The sequence below is a fragment of the Triturus cristatus genome, chromosome 10 (genome assembly GCF_964204655.1).
Source record: "Triturus cristatus chromosome 10, aTriCri1.1, whole genome shotgun sequence".
Lineage (NCBI taxonomy): Eukaryota > Metazoa > Chordata > Amphibia > Caudata > Salamandridae > Triturus > Triturus cristatus.
Window position 1 is genome coordinate 798,505,725 of NC_140593.1, and position 26,783 is coordinate 798,532,507.

Sequence of the window (26,783 nt, forward strand, 5' to 3'; positions counted from 1 at the left end):
GCTGCAGACTTCGTGGGACACACCGAATCCAGCTCTTGGTCATCGTCGACGCCTCCTGCACCTCGTGGCTGAAGAGTCAAGACACCCGTGATCACCCGATGACTGTTTCCATCCATCTTCCTTGCCCCGGGTCACTGCCAAATGACTTTGAACACTGTCCCCTCTGCTTTCAGGTCTTCCTTCTTCTGAATCCAGCCTTGGATTCCACCAGACACTTCTCCTGTCTTCACAAGCAGCAAGTCTTCTTTGGCTCCCATGGCTCCCATTGAAAACGACGCCGCGACCCGACACCAAAACACACCTATGCACCCGGCTTCCCTGGGTGAGGTAACTCCAGCACTACGGTGCTCCTGTGGGTGGTGGCTCGGGAACTACTTACCCTGTAAGTGACTTGCTTGTAGCCTCTCCCGAAGTATCCTAAAACTCTAAATTTCCAATCGCGACTTGCTCTATTGAAGTCAAATGGTTCTCACACTGCATGCGTCTCCCGTGGGTCCTTTACTTACCTGCCTTGGGTGGATTAGTGAGGCCCCAGCACTTGTGAAGGCCCTAGGCCTTGTCCCCTTGCAAGTCGTTATCTCCAAGTCTCTTTTTTAGTATATGGTCTGGTACGCCCCTAGGGCCCCCGCCATATTTGTGCTTAACTTGTTGTGAAATGTTGATTTGTGCATATGTTCTTGACTTCTAATCTCATAAAGTAGTGTGTGTCTAGTAATAAATACATATATATTTTATATATATACCTGTGTGGTGTCCTTTCATTTAGTAATTCAAGAGATTATAAGGTAAAACAAGCTGCTTTACATTCCTCTAAAGACTTAGACTGAAGGCTGCTCTCCACAGCTACCACTAGGATAGCTTTCTTAAAAAGATTGTCTTAAACCTATCTACCATAAGAGTCGAATTGTACTGGTGCAAGGTGGCCACTTTAACTAGTGACCAGCATATACCAGGCCAACTTCTCACATTGGTGGGCAGCGTGTGGGATTACAGCTTGCCATTGTTTTACCAGAAAATCTCTATTTGAATTACTAACTGAAAACCACTATAGGTACTCAAGGTACATATAAAGTCAAGCTTAGTATCAATAAGTTCTACTGAACTTAGAGCTGTGTGTCAAGGGATAGCACACCCTTTCTACAGCTCAAGCTAGGATCAATAGGCCACAAACTAGTGTAGGTAGTACAAAATTGCACAACACTAGATTGTCCTTAAGGGTTGGAACCAGTGGGTCCACGTAGCCTCAGTATAAGGAAATGACTTTCTTTGACTTGAAAGCCATGTGTGCTGCAAGGCACCTGAGGATAGGACAGAGTCCCTCCACACTTCACCTGATAGATCTGCTGACAGCAGATTATCTTAGATTAGCTCTAGGAGCTAAGGGGTCTGAATCAGTGGGTGGGTCAATTACAGTGTCTGGGTCAGATCAAGATGGCCTGGACTCTGTGGTTGAAGGGCCAGACCCACAAGGGTCTGAAAAGGACAGAGGAATTCTCCCTAAGAGAACTGACAGAGTGTAGGAGAGGCCTTTCTAGGGAATCTGACCACTCCTATCACTCTGGCAGGGAATCTGTCCACTTATTGAAGTTACCTTTGAATCTTAATGAGGTGGACGGAACTTCGCTTTGATGGAGTGTGTGCTCTGTCACCATTGTGATGAAGTACCCCTTTAATCAAAGTCAAAAACAGTCCCTATATCATCTAGAAAGCAATATAACACCTTATGAGTAAAAGTCTCCCGGCACAGAAAACTTAGGATCAGAAAATGTAACACCCAGAATATAGACACAGGGATACATATTCACAAAGGCATTTTGTAGATTTTTTAGTATGTAATAAAGTACCCCTGTAGTATTATTTTACTTAGCCTTGCATGCCTTTGTGAGTCGAAACGAATATCAATAAAATGTGAATAATCAGGGAATTTTCAAATATGCATGGTGCAAATAGAAAGAAATGTGGCCTCTTTGCACTTTTATTGACAGGGAATTGGATGTTTCAGAACTTATTCACGAAGGCGTGTAAGAGTATATAAAAGGGTACTCCTGTCATACTACCTCCCATACTAATAAATGCTTATATGAATCAGACCCTTAGTTGTCTTAATCTGCTCCTCGTGTATTCTTCGACTCACGCTCACCCTTCAGCTCTTTCTTACATAAACATATGCAGAGGATTGTCATGTCACAGAGACATGAGGAACAGAATCACTCAATGTCGTTCCGCTCATCAGGCTTTCTTCCAATTTCAAGAAGAATTCAACATTTCAGAAGGTGAGTGGTTGAACTTTTTTTTACAGTTATTCTGTGTCTATTACTGGGAAACATGGGATGCAAAATTGTAGAATTTCCCTGCCTATGCATCTTGAGCTGGGGGGGGGGGGGGGCTTGTGCCAACTGATGTGACTTGAAGGGTCAGATTTAAATAAAAAAGAAATGTTTTCTTGTAAAATATGTCTAACCGATATTATGCAGAACAGTAGGCTCAAGAGGAATTCCTGGCTCTTCTGCGCTTCATAACTTGCCTAACAATCAAATCCTAGGCAGTGTATTATAAGCTCTGCATCAAATGTTAATTACACTAATAAGGGCTGTTAAGTGTAGCTGAATGAAAATGGACAACTTGAAACTCCAGTGGGGTAAAGAGGGACTGCAACTCCCAGATATAGAGATGAATTACATGGCTACCCAATGACAGCATGGACGGCGAGGGCGACTGGGAGAAAACACGGCTGAAGGACACATCTGGTAACATAGCACTGAAGGACCTCTGTATGATGGGGGCTTAAACAAGCCATGTCATTAAACAAGTATGCAGAGTCTGAGACAGAGTTGTCAAGATCATTATGTAACACCTTTTCGTTTACACCCTTAAGTGATTGTAGCATCAGACCCTTCAAACAGATGGTGAGAGACGTGTCCGTACACAAGTAGAGAGTGGCAGGATGTGAGTTATTGGAAGATTTAAACCCCCAGGGTAGATTAATTACATATGCAGAGGCACAAGAGCAATTCGACATAGGCCGAAGTTAACTCCTACAGTGGGAAGAGTGGCACACCTTTCGGGAGGCACCGACACATAAGCGAACTCTGGTGACGCTGCTTGGAATAGGCAGGTGGAGACCATATACAGAGCGCTCAGCTGGGACAAAGGAGGCAACACTACTAGGACGTATAATAAATGGGTGATAAGAATGGATAAGCCACTCTGTGTTAAGGCATGTCGGGAATGAAAAAGTATCTAGTAATGCAAGTTTCTGAAATAGTACAATATAACGGTAAACGGCGTTTACTTAGCATGCGTTACTTCGCATGCCATTACTACGCGGACGTTAGTACGCACGCGTTTTTAGTTTGCATACCTTTCCTACGAAAGTCGGAACAGCGACTTGCATTAGGGGGGGGAAGGTGTTGGATTTAAAATCCAACACCTTCCCTAGTGTCCGCATAGACTGGAGTTGGAATAGTAAATTATACTATTCCAACATCCAGCACCCCCTACTGCAATTCGTTGTTCCGAATTGTGTAGGAAAGGTATGCAAACTAAAAACGCGGTCGTACTAACGACCGCGTAGTAATGGAATGCGTACTAAACGCATCCGAAGTAACGATATATATTCCAATATAACTACCTCCATATGACCTATCTACAACTGCTAAAGCTAAGCAGGATCTATCCAGAGCAGTGGCATAAGATAAGCTTCTACAGCCCCCATGGTGCTGTGCGGCCCCAACCTCTAGGAGACCCCTCAGCAAAAGTGGTAGGTGGTGGGCCAGAGGCTTGCCCCTCCATGTACTTTGCAGGGGGGACCCCTCAAGTTTCATTATGCCACTGATCCAGAGCAAGCACCTAACTGTCCACGATGCAGAGAACACACAGCAGATTTCACATATATGACATGTACCACCATCCAGTGGCAGCTGCTCTGCTAAGTCGGAGGAGCATTGCCCCACTGCTTTAAACAGTGGAAATAAAGGGAAAATATATGATAATAACTCGTTATTATCATTTCATTTGTTCCTGCTGCAGCGTCTTTGCGGGGCGGGGTGGGCGGTGCTACTCTGCTCTCAGAGAAGAGGGGAGGAGTGGTGGGCGCTCTAAGTGTGCAATGACTGATTGGCCGGCCCTCTCGGGACTGCCAAACAGTCATGCATACTTTGCAAGTTCTCCACCCAGGACAAGCCTGGGTGGAGAACATGCACAGGCACCCATTCCCTGGCTGAGTGTCGATTGGCTTAGGTGGGCCTGGAATCCTGTGTGCTTCCTGTTGCAGAGTGGAGGTACAATGACGAGGTGAGACGCGGTGAGGAGGTAAGTTGTATTTTCCCTTTAACTCCTTGCCCCCCCAACTCTCCGCCCGCCACCCTGATCCGTCCCAGCTGCCACTCCACCATCCTCTACTACTGGACACAAGTTACACAAACATTACAGAAGGCCACTTGGAGGGATACCTTAAAGGGTTTCCCCTAAATTAAAGATGAAATACTGTCTACTGGGGTTATTATAGGCGCAGGTAGACCTAGTGGCAACATTTAAAAAACATTTGCAGTATTAGGTGCAGCGCTGCTTAAAAGACGCATAGCCATTTACTGACTGAGCCCTAACCCACCAAAAACATATGAGCCTATATAGAGATGTGCCTCCAGTATATTGTTTTGCATTGCTGTTGTTAATATATAGGCATGAGTAAAGTTTTAAATTTAATCTTGGCAACACTTTTGATTATAGTGGCGGCCCTTGCAGGTAAGCGTGGTGAGATGGGGGCTGTGCGGAGGTGTGCAAGTCGACATACAACGGGATAGTAAAAATTAAATAAAGAACTAAAACCACCTACCTTGCGCTCGCCGCATCCCAAGTGCAAGGTAAATGGTTTTATTTATTTAATTATCACTATCCCGTTTTATGTCGACTTCCACTGCAGAGATACTGACTCCATATTTTTTTTTTGCAGCACAGTAACTACTATTCTCTCATAATATTATCTGATTCAGTTTAATAAAACTAATTTTTACAAAGCGCCTTCAATGGTTCACACGCCCATCTTAATAGTTTAGCCTTTTGTATTTCCCTCTGAAAATATTTTGCCATAATGAAGAACTTGAGAATGCATTTTTCTCTCATTTGTTTGTATTTCCCTGTTAATGATTTATTAACACAAAAACTACACAAACAGATGTACAGGTGGCTGTTATTTATTCCATCATTATAAAGTCACTGTGGGCAAACATTTAGTTTTTTTGCCTTTGCCAAGTAGTGCACAGTACACGCACAATAATGACGTTTGGCACCTTCTGGTTGAGCACCCTATTCAGCTTCGAGAAGTACTTCATTTGTTAAAAATAACATACGTGTCCAAGATTTTCTTAGGAGTTTGCCATCGGCACTGGACTTTATACTTCTTTCTTCCACCACTCTACACTTCCTCTCTCTTTATTTCACTCTTGCGGATTGTTTTTGATCACTGCTTTCTCCCTTTGTCACTGTTTTACTAAATCTCTCTTCCTTCTTCACTTTCCCTTCCCTCCCTTTTTTTAAAATGTCAAAGTCTGATGATGACAAATAAGTCCTGGTCCCGAAATTGATTGCTGATGCTCACAACCAGCAACCACCGGCACAAATTAAGCACTGACTTCAAGTACATAAAAATAAAACTGTTGGTTAAAGTTGAATAGCTCAACTGCAGCCAATCTGTCTGATAAAGTAATGTGACACACCCCCTAGAATTAAACTAAGAATGGATAAGAATCTGTCAGTGTCATTGGAAAGGTAAAAATTCAAGTGGCTTTTGCTGATTAAGGTTGCCAAGTTCCTCTAATCAATGTTGAGTGCATGCCCTGGAAGGATACCAGACATTATTTAAGGATCCATTCAGTGGTGTAGTAAGTGTCTCACAAGGCATGGTACCAGCATGAAAAACTGTCTCCCTGACCACTTAGTGAATAGTAAAATATATTGAATTATAGATGGGTAACACTGAATTAAGGGGATGTTTTTCACCTGGGGGGATTGGGATTCTGGGTGACATCAAACATACGAGAGAGAAACTAGAGTTGTCTATGATGTCACTCAGAACGCAGAGGTGAAGAACGTTTTTGCGATCTATAACGTTTTGCCTGGCCCCTAAAGCATCTGCCCCCTGCATACCTTAGATGACCTCGCTTCGGTGTCCAAAATTAAAAAAAAAATTAAATGCTTGGGCTCCTGCCTCCGGCCCCCACCATTCTCTGTTTCCTCTCTTTTAGGAGCTGTGCTCCATGGTTTGCTCTCAGAGCCTCAGTGCCACTGCACCAGATGCACTATTAATAGCTATGCTCTTGGATCCATGTGCAAGCATTATTAAGTCATACATTCAGGGCCACACCCCTAAATAAGAGCTCGACTGGAAGGTGACTTTGAAGGTAAACCCACCACAAACATGGTAGATGCAACAACTCAGCCGCATGCAGAACAAGCACTGGCAAAGCCAATCGGTCTTGTCTTTGTGAGATTTATTGGCTTTGCCAATGTATTTTTAGCTATGTTGCAAATGGCTGAAAGAAATGAAAAAAAGCTGCACGACACAGCCAGCGTTGTCCGCGTTAAAGGGCTTCTAGTTATGCTGCACTGAAGCTAGCACTGCTGTCTAATATGGCTAAAAACATTGACAAACCCAATAGATCTCGCATTGGCGAAAAATATTGGCTTTGCCAATGCTTGGTATGGAATGCGATATGGTAAAGTTATAAGTATTTATATAGTGTTTACAACGACTGAAAGATTAATGTTATAGAATGGAGAATGCCCTTGCCAAGATGTTAGTCTGCCCAGATTCAGAAGCATTTTAGGGCCATACAAAAACTGCGAAAATGTGCCATATAAATGTGCTGAATGTAACATAAATTGTAGGTAGACAGGAAAGTTCAATAGGTTACAGCTTTTATTACAGTGATGCTTTAGGCCATGTGTTACTTCGGGTACAATGGTTACAAAAGAACCAAAAAGCACACCTGACTGCTTGTTTAGTTGTAAATGCAGCAATAACCAATGTTCAGTGGGTTTCCTAAACCATTTGGCCCCTGTGCCACTGCACCTGCTGAACCATTCAAATCATGATCCTGGTGTCTGCAAGGTAATTGCACTTATGACTGCTTGTTTATTAGTAAAATATAGCAACAATCAGTGCTCAGTAGGGTTCCTAGACCTTTTGGCCCCGGTGCCACTGCACCTGCTGCACAAGTCAAATCATGACACCAGCGCCTGCTTGGTAATTGCATTGTGACTGCTTGATTAGTAGTAAAATATAGCAATAATCGGTGTTCATTGGGTTTCCTAGTTCTTTTGGCCCCTGTGCCACTGCACCTGCGGAACAATTCAATTCATGCCCCTACTGCCTGCAAGGTAACTGCACTTGTGACTGCTTGTTTATAGTAAAATACAGCAATAATCTCGGTTTGGTGGGTTTCCTAGACCTTTTGGTCCCTGTTCCACTGCACCTGCTGCACCATTCAAATCATCACCTGTGTGCAAGGACAAATGAGGAAATCGTTTATATCAAGTAATATATGTGTTCTAAAAAAGGCACAGTTGCAGACGGGATACATAATTATTGTGTAGCTAAGCATAGCGACAAAAGCTTTCATAAAAAGTGCCTTTAAACTTATCCAGGTCTCCAGAACGAGTTGCCACAGATGTCATGTTTTTTATCCATGCGGATTTTGTGCTGTTAAGTCTTGGCCTTACTGTGTTACTAGGTGCTCTGTGTGATTTAGACAAACGCGTTTAGTTCTGTACCTTATAGAATTGTTACTTGACGGCACTTATAGTGAGGGTTTTGTTTTTACCCATACTTTGCGTACTTTTAAAAGTGCTGGGATTTCAGTTGTTGCATCTCGAATCATTCATGCTGTTGCCGGTGATTAGGTGATGTTCCTGTTACCTTACCTACTTTGTGTGCTGATGGTGTTGGGAGATTCTTAACCTTTATTTATATTTTGGGGTTGGACATGTTGTTGAGCTCAAACCACATTGTGACCCCAAGGCTTACTTTAATTTCCTGGTGGTGGGCATGTTTCTGAGCTCAACCCATTTTTGATGGGGCACACAGTGACCCCAAGCTTTATTTGAAATTATTGTTTTTGAGCATTTTCTTTTAGCTCCATCCGTTGTTAATAGGTCATGGTGCGACCCCAAACTTTACTTGAGTTGTCTGGTAGTGAGCATATTTTTTTGTTCAAACCGTTTTTGGTGGGTGTATGTTTTGAAACTATTTTTTCTGGAATTTACTGGTGTTGAGCATGCTTTGAGCTCCAACCATTTGGATGGGGCATACTTTGACCTACCCTTACTTAAATTTTATGGTGGTGGGTCTTGTTTGTTCAAACCATTTAGAGGGTGCTTATTGGAACCCCAAACTTTTAATTGTGTTTTGGTTATGGGCAGGTTTGCGCTCAATATTTACTTGCATTTCCTGGTGGTGGGTCATGTTGTTGGGCTCAAACCGTTTTGAGGGGGTATGTTCCTACCTCATTGCTTTTACTAGTGATGGGCATTTGTACCCAAACTAGATTGAATTATCTTTTACTAGGTGCATTTTTGGCACCCTGGTTCTGCACCAGCATTTATTTGGGAATTTTTGTTGCATCCTTTGAAGCACATTTTTTTCTATTTGTTTAAGGAGAGGTGTGTGTTGGTGTGTGTTTTTATCTTACACCATTATTTCCTAGGACATATGTGTTGCATCTTTTGGAGCACATTTATTTCCTTTTGCTGAAGGGGAGAGAATGTGTTGTGTGTGCGTTATTTCCCTCTGTATTTCCTCTTTCTTCTCTTGTCTGTTTTCATGATGGGTGTTACCATCCTATTTGTATCGTTAATTGTTATTGTCTCCTTAATGGAGGAAGGTGTGAGTGGTATCCTGCTTTTCTTGATATGTATTCCTTCCTTTGTGTAGTATTCTCTGTATAGAATGTTATTACTCTTGTGGGGTTCCATGTTCCACTCGTGACGGGCAGTTGATTGGGCTATGTGCTACTTGGTCGTGGTTGTCTAAGCTGTTCTCTCTCATGTGGAATAAACTTATGTGGAAACCTGATTTGACTACATCTGCTACTTACTTCACTTTATATTCCGTGCCCTGCTGCTCAGCCAGTGTGAGTGATGCCACTGAATGTTCATGTGTGTCTGGTTGAGTGAAATGTCACTTGGAGTGTGTCGGCTGAGCAGCTGGGATGCTGCTCCCAGTGGGGCTGCTACTTCTACTACCTGAAACCTACTATTCCTGTAACCTAAGATGCCTACTTTAATCTGAAGAATAAACTACCTTCTGGATTCACCATCATCTCTGCCTACTCTCCTTCTTACGTTGTCTCACCAGGGTTTTTCCATTGCGCCTCACACACGCGAACCGCAATCCACTGTGAGTTGAAGTCATATACTTTATTCCAACCACGAAGAAAAGCATTATGGCTACAAACATGCATCGCTGATATACTTACAGCATCTGGCCGCAGCTCCTTCTTGTGAAAGAACCCCCCAGTCAGCATCTTTTTACTGAAGGTCACAACATCGGCAGGGTCCTCTAAGCCCCAGTGCTGGTGAGCCCAGAACTTCCCAGTAGCTCCGCATCCAGTTTGCACTTCATCCACTAGGAATGCGCAGCCGTGCTATGCAGACAAAAAGATGAAAAGTCAGAACGCAGGTCTGCACATGTTAACAACTGGACAATCTTCATTGTCAGATAGCATTTAATTGCTTTTAGGTTTTCTTTCTCTACACTATGGACAAGATTCCACGTTGGATGGGGCAGGAGTTCAGAAATTAGTGGGGCCAGAATCACCGATTTCGGATAATAGTTCTACCCCAGGACCATGCAATAATGAATTGAAAGGGCCACAATGGGGGGTTCAATTTTGATCCTGGAATTATCCAGCCCTTCCTCCATTTTTTTCCCTATTCTATACCTGACCTAGTTCCACATGCAGATCTGTGCACAGAAACACTGGGGAACAATACCTGCCATAGACATATGGCGCTGGCCTAATTGGGATTGGCCCCTACGCATAATGCTTCTGAAATTAAAGTGTATGGGAAAAATATCAACAAAAAGATTGTACTCAATTCTGTAAACAAACACCTATCATTCGTTTCAATATAACAAGCATCAACAATGTCAGTAGATCTGACTTATAAATCAAAGTGCCTTTTGTGTTATTTAGGGTTTTAGGTATTCAATGAGCCATCTTACATGCACTCTGTCACTCATTTGTGCACTCCAACATTCATCCACCCACTGACTCATTCTTGCAATCAACCTTTGACACAACCACAATAAAACGCAAACTGAACATCATATGTACAATAAATTAAAAAGAATACAAGTAGAAAAAGAAAAAATGCTTCCATACGTTTGTAAGATGTAAATTCCCTGCTGTGTTTAGTTTCATTTGGCAAGCATATGTTTATATCTAAACATATGCTTGCCATGCGAAACTAAACATAGCAGCGAATTTCAGTCTTGTACATACTCTATTATTTAAAGTTTAAAGTGTGGCCGCCATTTTCAAACCTATGTGTTGGCCATCTTTGAATGGTAAAATAATGATACACTATGGACAGCAGCATTCCAAAATGGTCTCCTGTTTTAGAGAAAGTGGCCACGTGGGATGCGAACCGCAGCAGTTGAAATGAGAAACCCGTTAGTCTTGCCCGGAAAGTTGTAGTATCTGCTTTAGAAACATTTAAATAAAAAGAGGAGAAGTAAAGAAATGTACCAGGAAACTGTAAAAGGAGAAACATGAAAACTAAAGGACTGGACAACTAAGCCTGATACTGAAACACACGTGTTTTGGGGTGGATGTGCACAAGTAATCAGAAAATGCCATCATTCACAGGGCAAGCGAGCCAATGACTGATGTGTCTTGAATCATTACACCATGCAGTACACTGTCATGGATGGAAGCAGAGTGTAAAAGACTGAAAACCCAATGGTAGAAGAAAGTTCCCCCAAGGGCACTCTGTGTATATATATTTATTTAGGAATGTGTGTATTATTTATATTTTATTATAAGATCCTGGCAGACCGCGAAGCCTGGCAGACCTTCCGAAGAGATTCCAGCACAGATTATTACAGTGCAAATCTACTACCCCTTGGGTCTGTCGAAGACGTTACCCAACACCAAAATACTTCCTTACAAAGGTAATCTGTGAGATTTCATGAAACGAAGGACCTACCTGCATGCTTAACAAGGTGTAAAGCCAATCCATCATTTGGCTTTAACATATGTGTTACATAGTAAATTAATCATGCCTACTACCTTTGTCATAATGGTTCATAATAAATAGATAAGACCAATGACATAGGAAATACATTTTTCTAGTGAACTAGTCAGGCCTGTAGCTGTTTTCAGTGGCTTTTCACCATCACCAACTGAAGACTACTGGCTTGTCCATAAGCCTTCCCACAAGGGAAAAATCAGGCATTCAGTCATAAAATTCCAAATGTATATGAAATTGCTGTTGGCAACGCAAAACACTATCTCTCCTAAGATTGCATAATGATGAATCTGACAGTAGAAATCTTCTTTCTATACCAGGGGTTTGTCAGCGGAGGTAACAATCACCAAAACACCTGTCTGTTACAGTAATGTGTGAGATTCAATGTAATAAAGGAACTATTTGTAGCTTTAATTCAGAACAATACAAGTTCACGCTTAAGTATCTCTTGTCTTTAAGATGAGCTTTTCGTAATCACTATATCAGGCCTTCTGCCTTTATTGTAACTTTTCATAATAAACAATCCGGCCTTTCTCATTGGCTTGGGACCATAACCGCAGGGGTGTGGAATTTTCCAAATAATCTAGTTGTCCAAGGGACAAAATGCCACTGAGATCTACATGTCCTGTAAAATCCACTTGTCCCACCTACCCCCGTTCCACAACAAACCAAAGGGCTCTGGCTGACAGAGAAACATTAATATATGTTTGCTTTATTAAAATCAGTAAACCATTGAATGCTGTGCAATAATAATGCTAAAGGAAAACTTGTCAAGCGATATTATAATCCCTTTTCATCCAAACATATAGAAATACAACAATAAACGATCTTGCATGGCAGGATGCTCTAAAACTAGTACTTCAACAGTTATGATAGATGTGGCCTTTTATGTCCGCACACATGCTTTGTGCCTCCTGTTGTAAGCCAGAGATCAATAGCTCTGCTGGGGTCATAATCCTCAAAGTTGGGTCCTTCTACCTTAAGAAGCATTAGGTCTTGGAGAACATCTTGATTTAACCGTGTTCTTAGTGGATTCTTAATGATATTCATGGCAGAAAACACACGTTCAGCTTCTGCTGTAGATACACTGAATGTGAACATCATCTCCACAAGCTTTAATATATTAGTCAACGAGTAAGGTGTTGTTGCTAGCAGGGTGGAATATGCAGGCAATACAGGAATACCTTTGGTCTGAAAGCTTTTCATATGGGTTTTAAGTCCACAAAACTCCTCTACAATTGCTAACCTCTCGTCTGTGGTGAAAAGTACCTCAAAATGTTGTACAATTGCCTCAATATCAGAGAGCCCATATGTATAGAGCTCCTCTCTACTTTCTGGCCACAGTGTATAATCAAATGCCTGAAAACCTTGAACTGGCATGCTATTAAAATTTTCAAACCTCTTATCAATGTACTTAATCATACTGTCAATGAGTTCACTGTCACTTTGGACTGTTGCTGCTGGTGGGCAGTGTCCTGATAAATTTATTTCCCAGCCATCAGTAGAAATGTGTCGAAACTTCTTTTCTTCAGGGTGGTACAGTTTTTTAAACTGCTGCATATATTCACCCAGCTCACTCTTTAGCCTACTAGGGTCAACGCACACCTCTCTACAGCAGGTGGAACATGCAATAAAAGCAGTTCATTAGACTGAAAGAATTCTGAAAGCTGAGACACTGGCTTCAGAACATCTCTCAGACTGTAAAGGTTTTTTATAAATGTAAAACTAGTAACAACTGAGAGGTACTTTTTTGCCTTCGCAGCAGAATCATCACTACCAGCTGCGACCTGTCCCAAGTGTAGAACCACTGTCTGCAGGTTTTGTTGCATGGCTGCCAAAGCCCTGGTTTTGCTGGATACCCATCTAACCTGTTTAATATCAGTGAAATGTGCAAAGTTTTCATCAATTATTCTTGAAATTTCTTTGGCATCTCTTCGCCTCTTAGGACTATACCAATAGAATTTGAAAATCCATTTCAAAGTTTGCTCAAACTGACAAATAGAGGGATGGGATTTTACAGCATCTAGAATCCCAAGCTGAAGCTTGTGAGCTACACAATGGAACGGAAGAAGAAAAGGAATGTCTTTCTTTAGGAGTGCTGCAACCCCTCCCTTAGATCCCATCATAACCGCAGCAACATCGAAATTGACAGCTATTAGTGATGGACCTGGATGTTCTGCAGACCTTATATCTACTAAATCCAAAGATAACCTTTTAATTCCTTTAACTATACCGTCCAGAACTCCTTGAGCATGTGCATGTTCAAGTGGAACAAGATCTGCAAATAGAGTGTAGGGTTTCCCACCATTGACTACTCTGACCAGCACAGTTTCCTGTTCAGTGATTGCACTATCTGTACTTCCGTCAGCAATAATGCAGATGAAGCGAGAATTTGAAACTATTTTTTTGATGTCCTGTCGAAGTATATCCGCCTCACATCTTATGAACTCTGTGGCTTTTTCGCGGTTTGCATAATTTTCTCCTATATCCACACCTGCTTTCTTCATAGCCCTACATAGGGTGTCCATGTCTGAGAGTGGCTTACCTTGTTTTGCAATTAGGTAAGCATTGTTAAACAAGATGGTCAGTTTCTTTCTTTCTGTTTCCTTCAGTTTTTGCAGTGCTTGCATGATGAGGGGCTGCTCTGTAGGGACACTGGAATTTGAGGTACTCGCTGTAGGGGTGTGACATTGCAAAGTGGTTTCTTTCATTTCCTGGCGGTGCCATGAAACACATGTCATATGTGCCTTACTAGTTTCATGAGCTCTGATTGGTTCAATGCGCAACTGGTCACATCCACTTAAGAATGCATTCCTACCGGAACCCGAATAGCTGAGTGCTATAGTAGGATATTTTTGGCAAATAGTGCAGTACATTTTTGGTCCTTCCCCCTCCGGACTTTCCTTCAGGGCTAGCCATGGCCAGGATTCCACCCAGTGTGACTGAAAAACTCGTTTTCTTTTTTCAGCGTCATACTTTTTGTTCTTAGTTATGTTAGGATTCTGTGCAGTGCTACACGGCCCAACGGCCTCAGTTGTTTTTTTTGGGTTTCCTTCTCCTGGGCTATCTTTATCACTGTCTTTACTTTTTTTGAATCCAAAGCTAAATAGACTTTGTTGAGACATATTTGCCTGTCAACTGGACAAAAAGTGATCAAGTATGAGACTACTTAATTCAGTTTAAAACTCACTGTCCACAAATGTTGAGTTATTTATAGCAACAGACTTGTCTTTTCACAGATAGGAAATTACGCTAAATCTTGAATGAGGTTTCCTCCTACACTTTTCCAAACTTCGAGAATCAAGGGTTGCTGCTGCCTGCTGCAATGAACCTCTATGCTGCCTCTATGCTTCGTAGTGATTCTGTTTCATGCAAAGTTGTGAACGCACAGCTGGTGCTACACTGGCTGGCACTCTAGACCTAGAAGCCAAGAAAAGAATGTACACTAAGAACAAGGATTTGAGCTTTGGAAAAGTACAAGCTTTCATAAACTTTAATGCAAAACTACCATCCATGTTACCAATAAAGAATAAATGAAAAACATTAGAAATCATGTGTAACTGACTGCTTGAGAAAGATGATTGATGGAGTAAAGGAAAGAATGAACAAAGAAAAAAATGAAAGGTAAAAGAAAATAAGGCAAAAAGAAAGGAAAGAAAAATAAAGAATTAAGGAAGGTAATAAAGAAAGGAAAGGAAAAAGGGAAGATAAACAGGAAAGGCAGAAAGCCAGACGTGAGCCCTACGTTCCTTGCGAATCGGTAAGTTATCGAAAAAGAAACAGCAAAGTTGGGAGCTTCCTAATAATAAGAATCGTTTTTTCGCCAAATGTACCCTCTTTGCATTTGCAACATTAATCAATTTTGTAATGTATATTTGTCGGTGTGTTTATGCAGTTCTGGGCTGAAAGTAATAGTTCACTATTCTATATTAGGACAGTTAGGACTCTTTAAGTTATAAATTACAAGTCACCAACGGATGTCTCTACTGAAAGCATTAATCTGCAGATCTGTTTCCATCCTATGCACTCTCTGTAATCGACTTTGTACATGTTCTTTGCAGCAGGCATGTTACCCCCCTACGCACTAACTTCACCGAGGTCACAACCTCAACTATACAACTCAACTATACAAAACAGGGATCTCCGCTGTGCGCGGCGTTTGTGTGTTTATTCATGCATGAGTGTGCATGTGATCTGTGTTTGTTTTTCACTATTGACATCGCTGTACAGGGGGCCTAAAGCACTTGGCAAGGGCTCTCAGACAGAGAAAAGACACGTAGGAGGTCGTGAAGGGTGGAGGTCGCACGCGCAGCATGTTAGCAGCAGTGTACGATGGCGGAGGTGCCCCGCACGTTAAAACCTGGTGGCCTGCCATACTCTCCTGCCAAGAAATACAACTGACTTAAAAACACAAGCCGGCATTGAGGAAGAGTCGGAGCAGAAGAGCGGCGCCAACGTGCGCATGTTTTTGCACAAGTACACAGGGAAAGTACAAACAGGAAGGAACAAACCTGTGCCCAGATTTGTTAGGATCAGAGGTAGTCTGTGGAAGATGAAACGAGGGGAGGGTTTCAAAGTGCAGGTCCACCGATGCAGAGAAACGTATGGCCTTTAAAGGGAGAAAGACTGGGGGGGGGGGGAGATTGAGGAAGGAGCTGGTATGATCTACGTGCACCGGATGCAAACGAACCTAAGGCATATAAAGGGGAGGAATTGGGGGTTATACCCCAATGCAAAGGATCTAACTGATAAATGTGGTTACACATCAATCGAAGCAAAGTAACGCCTAGCCTTGAAAGGGAGAAAATGGGCGGGGGGCGGAACCAGGCATTAAACTGATTCACACCCATGCACAGAAACATGTGGCCTGCGCGGCCTGTGATGGAAGAGGGGCGAGTTTCGGGTTCAGACTCTGGTGCAGAGGAGGTGTTTCGAGTCCACATCCACCGAGGCACCAGAACCCCTAGCTGATGGGGCAAGCTTCACTCTAACCCGCCGGCTCATCCAGAGATGTGCGCCTCCTAGATAAGATAGCCGGGAAACAACGCCACCTAAACCACAACGATACAAAATGTGACAATTGAATTATTCTGCAGTAGCCTGGAGGCAGATTAACATCTCAGTAGTGCAGCTGCCAAACACACGCCTCGCGGGAGGTGTGCGACTGTCTGCTGGGACCGCGGCGACACTTGAAAGCAAAGAGAGCACAGGAACGAAGCTCGCGGCGACAACACACGTCCAAATACAAAGAGTGCCCGATATGCTAGCTAAGCTCGCTAGGTCAATGCACCTGATGCAGGGGCCGGCTAACCTCACCCAGGCGCACTTGATGCAGAGATAACCTCACCCAGGCGCAACCTGCATTTCCATTGTTGCCGACCTAGCCCGCCATCTTCTATGGTCAATGAAACCCGTACCACAGCAATGCGGTTGTGGTGGAGTTTTAAGAGCTTTGGTAATTGGTGGCTATCCACGTTCCAGTTGTAAGTGCAAAGATAGTGGTCTCTTTGGTCAGACAGAGAAGGCTAGCGTAGAAGAGGAATTGACACTGACACATATTATTAAACTTTTTTTTTCCTCTGTCTTGACCGCACATACCTATTGTAACTTCTGAAGACGGACCCACGAGGCACAGCAGGGCAGGGCGGGTGAGCTGCGTCTGCCAGTAATGGCGCGGAGGCTACGTCTGCGAAAGCACGTACGTACGCATGTACGTACGCTCTTGGGTGAAACCATTGTCCCCGCATTAAGCAGGTGGCATTTGCAACCCCCCCCCCCGTACTTTGCATATCAGTTGCCGCGCTAAGCTGCAATACGCGGTTCATCCTGAATGAAAAATGCATAGTATTTTACTGCCTGTGTACACGGCCAGACACTATCTTTCCCACATCGTGCGCGGCGACCCTGGCTACTGATAACGGCGCACCAGGGCGCCGCGGCACAGTTTGGGAGCCACTCTAACGTGATTAAAAATCTCTACATGTCCGTCGGACATAAATAGACAATAAATCTTCTTGCCCGTGAATTAAAACAACATGGTTGGGGCGTCGGGCGATATGATTCCCCCACCCCTGATAACCTACTCATTCCAAGTGAGTTGGGCATACACGTTCTCACCAGACAACCTTCAGGTACACAGTAATTACATTACAAATATGTACACGATTACTGTTGTCAAAAAAGATAAGACCCAAGGAATCTGACATAATGTTCCCCAGTGAACTAATAAGGCCTGTAGACTTTACCATTGATTTGACGCTGTTTACAAGGCAGGCCTATCGGAGCGCAAATAAGCTGGCAACCATCACACATACATTTATAAAATTACAAATATCTACAGAATTACTACAACCCCTGTCAATAGGGCCTAACAAGAAAATCTTCGACTACTAGGGTACGTCAGAATGAAGGACCAACAGTGAAATCCTTGCCTACGATGGTAGTCTCTGCGAATACATGCAATAAAATACCTCTCCTCAGCCCGTAACTTAGTGGGATAACAATTCACTGTTAGTGGCATACTGGCAATAAAAAATGCTTTTCACAAACAAACAGGCCTTCTTCCTTTGTTACAATTATTGAAACTAAAAAGACCAGATCTATGGCTCCTTGCATAACTTTAACTTGTGCACCAGTCAGGCCTACAGTTCTTATCATAGGCTTGTGACTATAACGAATTCAGGCCTACCTTACTGAGTGTGAGCTTTCCCACAAGGCAACCGTCTGCAATACAACAATAACATTAGAAATGTTTTCAAAATTATAGTTAATCAAGCAAAATACTATCTTTCCCAAAACAGAATAATAATGATTGTTTCGTACATGCCTTCCATCCCCATGGTTTGCTTGGGTGGGTCACCAACACCAAAACCCATGCCTGCTGCAGTAATCAGTAAGTTTCCATGTGACAAACTACCTGCCTACAGGCTTTATCACAGTATAATAACAATCTATCCTTAACCCCTTCGCCGCGGCGGGAATTCCGCCGCGGCGCTGGGGGGTGCGGGGGGGCAGCGCGGTGGCGCTGTGCTCATGACGGAGCCGCTCCGTCATGAGCCACGGTTGAGCTGTGCTCATGACGGAACGGTTCCGTCATGACTCCGCCCAGTTGCGTTGTCCCCCCGAACAGCGCCGCGTGGGCGGAACGGCCGCCAACGGTCCTGGCATGACGGAACCGTTCCGTCATGAGCACACGGCAACCGTGGCTCATGACGGAGCGGTTCCGTCATGAGCGGGGAAGGGGTTAAAACCACAGTGCCATTAGCAAATCTTTTTTCCACAATAAGTAGGTCAGGTTTTCTGGCTGTGTCATAACATTTCATAGTAAGCAGATCAAACCTATGTATTCTCGCATGACTTTTCGAAATGAACCAATAAGGCCTGTATCCCTTACCAGTGGCTATAGACCTTTAACCAACACAGACCTACTCAAGTGCACATAAACTGGCAACAACCATGAAAACTGTTTGCAAAACAATATACACCCCCTCTCAAAACAGCCTAACAAGAATCATCACAGTGAAAACCCCAAGGGTTTGTCTGAGTGGATGGCCAATTGCTAAAATCCTTACCCTCTGTAGTAATCTGTGAGATTTCATGTAACAAAATTCCTATCTATAGCCAGTAACACAATGTGATATAATCCAACTGTAAAGGCTTACTGGCATTAACAAAGCTTTTCACAATAAGACCAACTGCAGACTAGACCTATGGTATCAGATGTAACCTTTCCCACTGCAACAATCAGGCCTATATAGTGTGTCACCAGAGCCAATTCATGCCTACCGTACTGAGTGTAAGCTTTCAAAACATGGCAAACATGAGACACACACAGTCATAAATTTAGAAAGGTATACAAAATTACAGTTGGCTAAGCAATTATTTTCTTCCTTTAGAGGGCCTAGTAGGGATTTCCACAGAGCAAATCTTCTACATCCACAGTTAGTCACAGAGGTAAACAACACCAAAACCTGCCCCTACTATGGCAATCTGCTTGATTCAATGTAAGAGAATACCTATCTGTAGACTTTAATATAGAGTAATAACAATCCACCCTTAAATGCCTGTGTACATTAACATATGTTTTTCACAATAAACATATCAGGCCTACTGCTTTCATTGTAATAGTTCCTGAAAAACAAATCTGATGTGTAGCCATGATCATAGGCTTGTCACCACAACCAACTCAGTCCTGCTGTAATGAGGATAAGCTTTGCCACCAGCCAAAAAGTGCATTGTAAACACTATTTCAGTTTAAGCCCATAAATCCAGCCCAATGAAATCCTTTACAGTTGCGCTGCCAAGCCAAACCTAAAAAACATATAATCTGGGCTTCCTATACATCTCTCAAATACACAACTGCACTCAGAAGTCCAAGGTTAATGATCTCAGGGGATGGTGAGGGGAGTGGAAAATAGCAATACATTCCTCATGATTACCCCCTCTCATCTGTGCTGCTACGAGAGAACAGCAAACGCAGTTAATTCTTATCTAAAACACTTTAAAAAAATTAACAGTGCCATCGTTGTGCCTCCGAAAGGTCAAGGAAAACATCCTGCAGGTGGTTCATGCAGCTGAATGAATAAACAAAATAATTACAGCTGCGTGGAGGGGGAAACACTTTTGTTGTGAAAGCACACAATGTCTGACCAATCGAAACATGTGCTGCTGTTCACCAACATGTGGGGGGAGCCAAAGCCCCTTTAAGTAATACACCTTCAATTATTTTTTAGAGTGATCACATGAGGTCTGGTGAGAGCTGTGTTGTCAACCCAGACCTGAAAATGTAACATAAAACCTACCGGCTCTATTCAATGTTTAACGTGCAGCAAGCGGGAAACCTAGTTCAATATTATCAACATTGCCCCCCCGAGGAACAGCTTTCCTCCTAACCTTCTTTCCAGCTCAGTATGGTTAATGGACTTCTTTGGCCTCTACTGTCCCCCTTCTTCCTCTTTTCACAGTACTGTAAATGGTAGATGATTGGGGTCCTGCCTCCCCTGGGGGGCTATCACCATGGGCATTCAGTGTTCTTGCCTTGCTGGGGGTTGTTGTGTGTTTTGTGTTTATTTAAAAATGGAATCTTTGCACTCCTCCTTCACTGTACTGTGGACGCGTCTCTGTTCCTCTTTATCGAAGCTGCCGAACCTCCGGGTTGTCGGCTGAATAGCTGTGTCCAGACTTTTGAAAATAAAGGTTTTTATAAAAAAAAAAAAAAAAAAACATTGCCATGGGATTCATGGCTGATAATTATTTAAACCATATTCAAAAGTGTGATTTGCCCAAAAAAATACACAATGAAAAGTGAAACTGTCAAGTATGCTTCGGAGTGTCTGGAAGGGAACTACATATAGAACTCCTCAATTCAATATCTAATTTTTGCAGCAACGGTTTGATCCAAACATCTTTTGGTGAGTCGTGTAGTACCGCTGAAATTGTTTTTTTCAGAAAGTGAAAGAGAAAGGTCTTGAAAGTTGGAATTCCTCTTTACGGTGAAGGGGAGTAAACAGTCCTCTGGCAAATCCAGAAGGATTAGCTCTTAGGATAGTGCTTCTGACTTAATCAGCTCAAGAGGGGGGCTGTGTAGACTGTGTATATGGAATACAAAAGATGTATCTTTTTCTCATCTCAGGAAAGAAAGTAGGAAAGTGACCACTTTGGGTGGAATTGTAGAAGTATCTTTTTAAGGGAAATCTGCTAGGCCTTGAAGGTGTCAGTAATATGCCATTATTGATCAAATGATGAACAATGTGCTTAGCACCTCTTAGGCAAGACAGACATAGCTGTTTAGTCACTCTGTGGTATAGTGGAAAAGAGGCCACGGTCTCTATTCCATTGGAAAGTCATATGAACTGACAATATGCATTTCATTATTTTTTGTCCTATCTTTCTTTTTTTAACACATTGGACAGATGCTATGTCAATCTTCCTAGCAATATGGACGTCACTCGTTGAATACTCATTCATGGCAATATTGATACAGACATACAATGTTCAACTGTGTCAGTGACTCAGTTACCATGTAATTCGTAAGACGTTGTTTGGGCATCCTGGAGTTCAGTCATCATCTTTAATAGGAAAGTCTACCTCTGTGCCATTTCAGCACTATACTGAATTTAGGCACAATCTCAGAGTAAAGGCAAATGCCCCCAAGTGAGATGCTTCAATGTAAGCCTCTGTGTTAGGTAGAGTGCCGATAGACAGCACCAAGGCAGGCCTCCAACAGCTGCTTCCCATGCACTAATCACCTAACTTACTTACATAGCATAAAACATGTAGCACAGTGTCACATAATTAATACAATTGTACTTAATAATGCCTCAAAGGGAATTTTCACTAAAAGAACCTCATCATAAGAATGACCCAAACTACACCTCTATTAACAATATCACAAATCCATAAAATGCAAGCTGCATTCCAGTTTGAAGGAAAAGATAGTCAGTGGCAAATTTAAATTCAGAGAGCCCTTTAAGAGATTGGTTGTACTGTCAAAATTTGAGATATGGATTGCACTATAATTTTCCAGTCATAAGCTAAGTGGACAAAGAAATACTTTTTGGAAAAAATCATATTCAGTTCTCCTATACGCCATTTATTAGGCTTTACAATATCCCCAGTCAAGCTCTGGTTTAATTCTGTCAAAAATAACTAATTCTAAGATGTACAATCCCTGGTGGAGAGAGATTGGAGAGGTTTGTAAATTTTGTGTAGAATATTACCCTGTTTAATACATGAAACACTGTAGCAATTTGCGACTTTGTGGGTCTGTTTGGTGAAATAATATGCCAGATCAACTTGTACAAATTCTTCAAATTCTTTATCAAGAGATCCACATAGCAAAATTTGGATTGATCCAATTTTGGACCAATAAATCAAATTCAATTTCAGATCTGTAATAAAGTGTAGACAATTGCTTTAATACCACTTGTCCAAATAAAGTTCTCAGAGTGTGTTAACAGATCGCTCCCACACACTATCTTTGTCATAATACTGATAGAGATGAAGAAACAAGACAGACATCAATACTTTCTGGAGAAATTTCCCATGTAATTTAGCAGAAAATACACTGATATAACATCAATTAAAAAATTGCTCCAATTTGGACTTGAGTGAAAAAAGTTGACTTGTTTTCCAGGCAGGAGCATCCGCATTCCAGACATCAGGCATGAGCTCACCTTTCTTGCAATATCCCTCAACTTTCTGAAGAAGTCATCAGAAGCGTGGTTGTCTCCGCCCTCAGACTGGATTGGCTCAACAATGATCCCTGCTACAGTCTTCTTCTTTTTCCTGTACTTCACTATCAGGTCTTCAACCTGCAGATGGGAAAACCTTTCATTTAATGTGAAACCTATCTTTTGAGAATAAACGTAAAACATTAAGGTACAATCCATTTAGCAAATGTCAAATTCTATATGCCTCCTTTTGGTGGAGAATAAAATGAGATAGGTTTATTTTCATTCAAATTAGACATTGAGACTGATTAAGTACAAAAAGATTGTATGATTTAATTTCCTTTACTTTTAGCATTTAATTTAGCGTAGCCATTACTCCGAAAGGTGGCAGGTCCTGAGCAAAAAGTATTAAAAACATACCTGAGAAATAAAATTAAGTTATGTTACAGACAATTTTATAACACAGTAAAACAGGAAGAGCTGTTGTGATAAAGTACTAAAAAAAACAAGCAAGATAGCTAACACTAAGGTCCTTAAGCTAGCAGAAAATAATGGGTGTTTAAGGCTTTAAGGAAACTTGTGGTAATGAAAAAAACTAAATTAATTTGGTCTGGTATGGAGTTCCAGGGCCAGGGCATTGCTATAGAGACATCTAGAAAAACAGAATTTAAGGACTGTAAATGTATGCATGTCCTGGCTGAAAGCATACAGTTGTTACCTTGTCCATAATGTAAAGATCCTCAAATTGTAACCTCTTACACAGGCTGTACAAGACAGGTCTGCAACAGACCTTAAATTGAATGCAGCAGTGTAGTAGCAGCCAGTGCAAGCGAATCAGGGTAGGAGGAGGCAATGCAATTGAAACCTCACAGGCCAATAATGTCCAGGCGAGCAGCTGAATAAAATATGTTACCGGTGAAGAAGTTGGCAACCTGACATGGAAGACATTACTGCCAGAAAACTTAAAACAGGAGGCTTGAATGGTTGACCAAACCCAAAAGTCTGAGGTAGAGCGTCAATGATTGTTTTTCAGTAGGATTCCTTTTCAGTAGAGCTAGCTAAAACTATATGACTCTCCACAACCCCTTTGTAGAAATGGTAGGTTTGGGCGCTCATTCGGAGTGTACCTTTAAACCTGATGCAGGCAGGTATGACGTTTTCAGCATTTAAAAGGCATCCTCAATAATCCGACCACAAACATTTGACTAGTAAAAACGTGCCTAAATGTCTGGCTGGATCTTGGGCCGAAAATGAGGAACCCCTTTTGGAACTGGGTGTACGTACACTGATTTCAACAATAATGCCCCGTATCATAGAAGACAATTAGGGTACAACTTAGAACTCCATGGTATTCCTGAACAGCAGAATTATTGATATCCATCTTATCAGTAAATCAGAACAAACTTTATGAATCGCTCACACTCAACCACCAATTTAACATCAGATGCACTGGACTGATAGTGTTCCCAGTTCCAGGAACTCCCTTTGAGAATGTGCTGCAATGCCTTTGAAATAGTAGTATGCACTACTCAAAAATGACACACATAACATGGCATTAGTGGCCACAAGAGAAGGATGCACTGACTGATGTAAACATTATTGGGGCACTCCAGAGGAAACATTCTCCCTGCCTTCTTCTCCCACAATCTCCCTGCGATCTTTGTTTTCAATTTTCTGATGTCTGCAGGAAGAGGAAGCAGTAGTTATGGGTGACCTCTATCTATCCTGAATGACAGACTGAAGGGCGCGTGCTACATGATGATGTCACGATTAGGCAGAGGCTCTATTATAGAAATCTTCATCAGCAGCTGAAAAAAGTCATATGAGAAACTGCACTATACATATGGGAGGAAATACTAGAAAAGGAATGTAGGGATATGAATTGTATGCCTGTGGGTAATGATTGGTCTCTAGATATGTCTTTCTTCTCTAAGGAATGGTAACATTTCCTCCACCCAGGTTCTGAATCCCAAGGCATGGTTAGATCATGGCTACTCACAAATACTTTCCTAAGGGCCAAAACGTATGGTCTGTGGCCTGACCGAGTCCCGCATTGATGCCGGCTGGGTGTGGGTCAGGGGTGGTGTAAGTTGGACGTAGGGGAAGCAGAGCATGTACATTGTGTGGACAGTGAACCGTGGAGTTGTTTTGGGGGTCAAATCATATCAATGCTATGCCTATGTCCTCTTTATTGCCATTATGTGATAGAGGTCGGCAAGCCACAGAAGGCTCAGGTCAAGCTGAAGCCAGATGGCTGGCTCTGGCTTAGCTTGAAGTTTTCTTGGAGCGTCAAGCCCAAATTGAACTAAGCATTCATGTGGCTTTTGTCTACCACCCACGGTTAACATCATGCATCAAGAAAACAAAGCATTAACTTTTGATGAGAAAAGTGGCTGGGAAAGAAACTGACTTGCAGAATGTGAAAATAGAAAACCTGGGATCAATCCCGGGTTCCTCACCATACATATTGTGTGATCCTAGACCAGCGCTTTCCAAACTTTTTAAAACCAGTACCCAATTTATAGAACGACAAACTTTCATGACCCATCTACCTGTAATGGACATGAGGTGGGGGATTTTTGACTGTAACTAAAGCATCGTGTGGTAACGCATTGTCATTTACAGACAGCACATATTCTATTGAAATGGCCACTAAATTTGCAGAGACACTTTTACTGGTAAAACTATACAGCACACAGAGGGCAATATGTGCAAATCTGGTTTATGTGAATATTTATCATTTGTGCATCACCAAATATAGTGTCTTGATTGTTTTTGATTCTATTAAAATCCTGCAACCCACAGTTTGGGAATCGCTGTCCTATATAATTGTTTTATTTCACTTTGCCTTCCCGTTCTTTATTATCACATAGGAGAGCACTTTGAAATGCATAAGTTCAGGATGTGGGCAGTACAAAACCTTCTCTTGTGTTTGGTTTAATAAACTATAATGCTGTTCCAAGTATAACAGCAACCTAGGCTACCCAGAGGGTGCACAAGACAAGTAACTTCTCTCTTGGTTCACTAATGGAGGGAAGGCATGAATGTTTCTAACTACAAGTTTGAAAACGATTACTTCTTGTAAATGCCTCTCCGTGCAGTGTTATAACCTGATGTCCTATGGTGAAACACTTCTGCACGTCAGTGAAATACACTTCAGAGCTGATCACATTTTAACATGTTTGTAGCAAAATGTCTTTAAAAAAGTACATGTTTTTTGCTTCTTTTCCTTTCCTTTGGTTAAAGTATAAATAAATGCTTGCCAGCTTTCTGAGTTAGTGTTCCGTCAAGTAGAGAGGAGCCCGGTGTAAATGTGCAACAGGGTGCCACATGCAAAGGTCAGGAGGCAGGGGCAGGTCAGTACGGTGGAGGGTGGGGGAAGTTGACAGACAACGGGATAGGTAAAATTAAATTTAAAAAAACACTTACCTTGCGCTCGCCGCATCACCGACTCGGAGATGCTGTGAACGCAAGGTAGGTGGTTTTATTTTTTTATTTTATTTTATTTAATTTTACCTATCCTGTCGTATGTCGACTTCCCCCGCCCCACCCTGCCCCTGCCCCACCACTCTTTCCTGTGCTGGCCGCACCTGTCAGGAGAGCTGTCAGTGGCCCCATGGATATACTTTGAGTATCCCTGGGTTAGATCAACCTCAGCTGGATAAAAAAGGAATTCCTTTGGTCACCAGATTGCTTGCATATCTTAGAAGTTGAACTAAGCAATAAATGTCTCTTCGGAAGGATGGAGACAACCAGGACAGATACAGAGAGATTCATGGCGGTTAAAAATTACAACACAGAACTCGAGATTTATAAACGCATAAAGAATGCAAACTGAAAGATCTGCATGTACCAGTACACAAGGATCATGGATACATATTCAGATACGGCCAAAAAGGGTTCATAGAAAGATGGAAAACGTAGAGATGCTGGTAATCAGCAAAAAGAAACAAAAACAGCTTTAGGTGGCGAAGCACTACAATTTCTTCCAAATCAAAATAATGTGCTGCCAAATTTGATTTATTGGATTTTGTAGAAAGGAATCTGTGAAGCAAACTTCTAAACCTGGTAGTGTAAGATGTGTGGTAAGACCACCAATTGGGAGACTTGCAGCGAAATTCTTAGCCATAAAAAAAGAAACTGTTGCCTGAAACTTTCCAAGATTGTGGATTTACCACCAGTCAAGTCAGCAGCTTCTCCTGGTGAGAAGAACAAAAGTGCCCCTAAGATGGCAAGTTAGTCCGCCTTCAAATTGGACACTGCTAATCGGGGAGGGCAACTGGCAACATCTAGAAAATCGAGGACTACTTCCATACTTCATGTCCTGGGTGATGGACTTTAGCCCCGAAGGATATATTTAAT

General features: G+C 42.2%; 1 protein-coding gene across 3 annotated transcripts in view; it reads right to left on the bottom strand.

The window, feature by feature from the left end:
• ABAT (4-aminobutyrate aminotransferase) overlaps positions 1-26,783 on the bottom strand; it is a 499,792-nt gene that overhangs the window by 56,241 nt on the left and 416,768 nt on the right. For all 3 annotated transcript variants that reach the window (XM_085628334.1, XM_085628336.1, XM_085628335.1), the window contains exons 12-13: positions 22,425-22,562; positions 9,474-9,641 (exon numbers count right to left, since the gene is read on the bottom strand). In XM_085628334.1, coding sequence (XP_085484460.1) covers positions 9,474-9,641; positions 22,425-22,562 — 306 coding nt within the window. The remainder of the gene's footprint in view (positions 1-9,473; positions 9,642-22,424; positions 22,563-26,783) is intronic.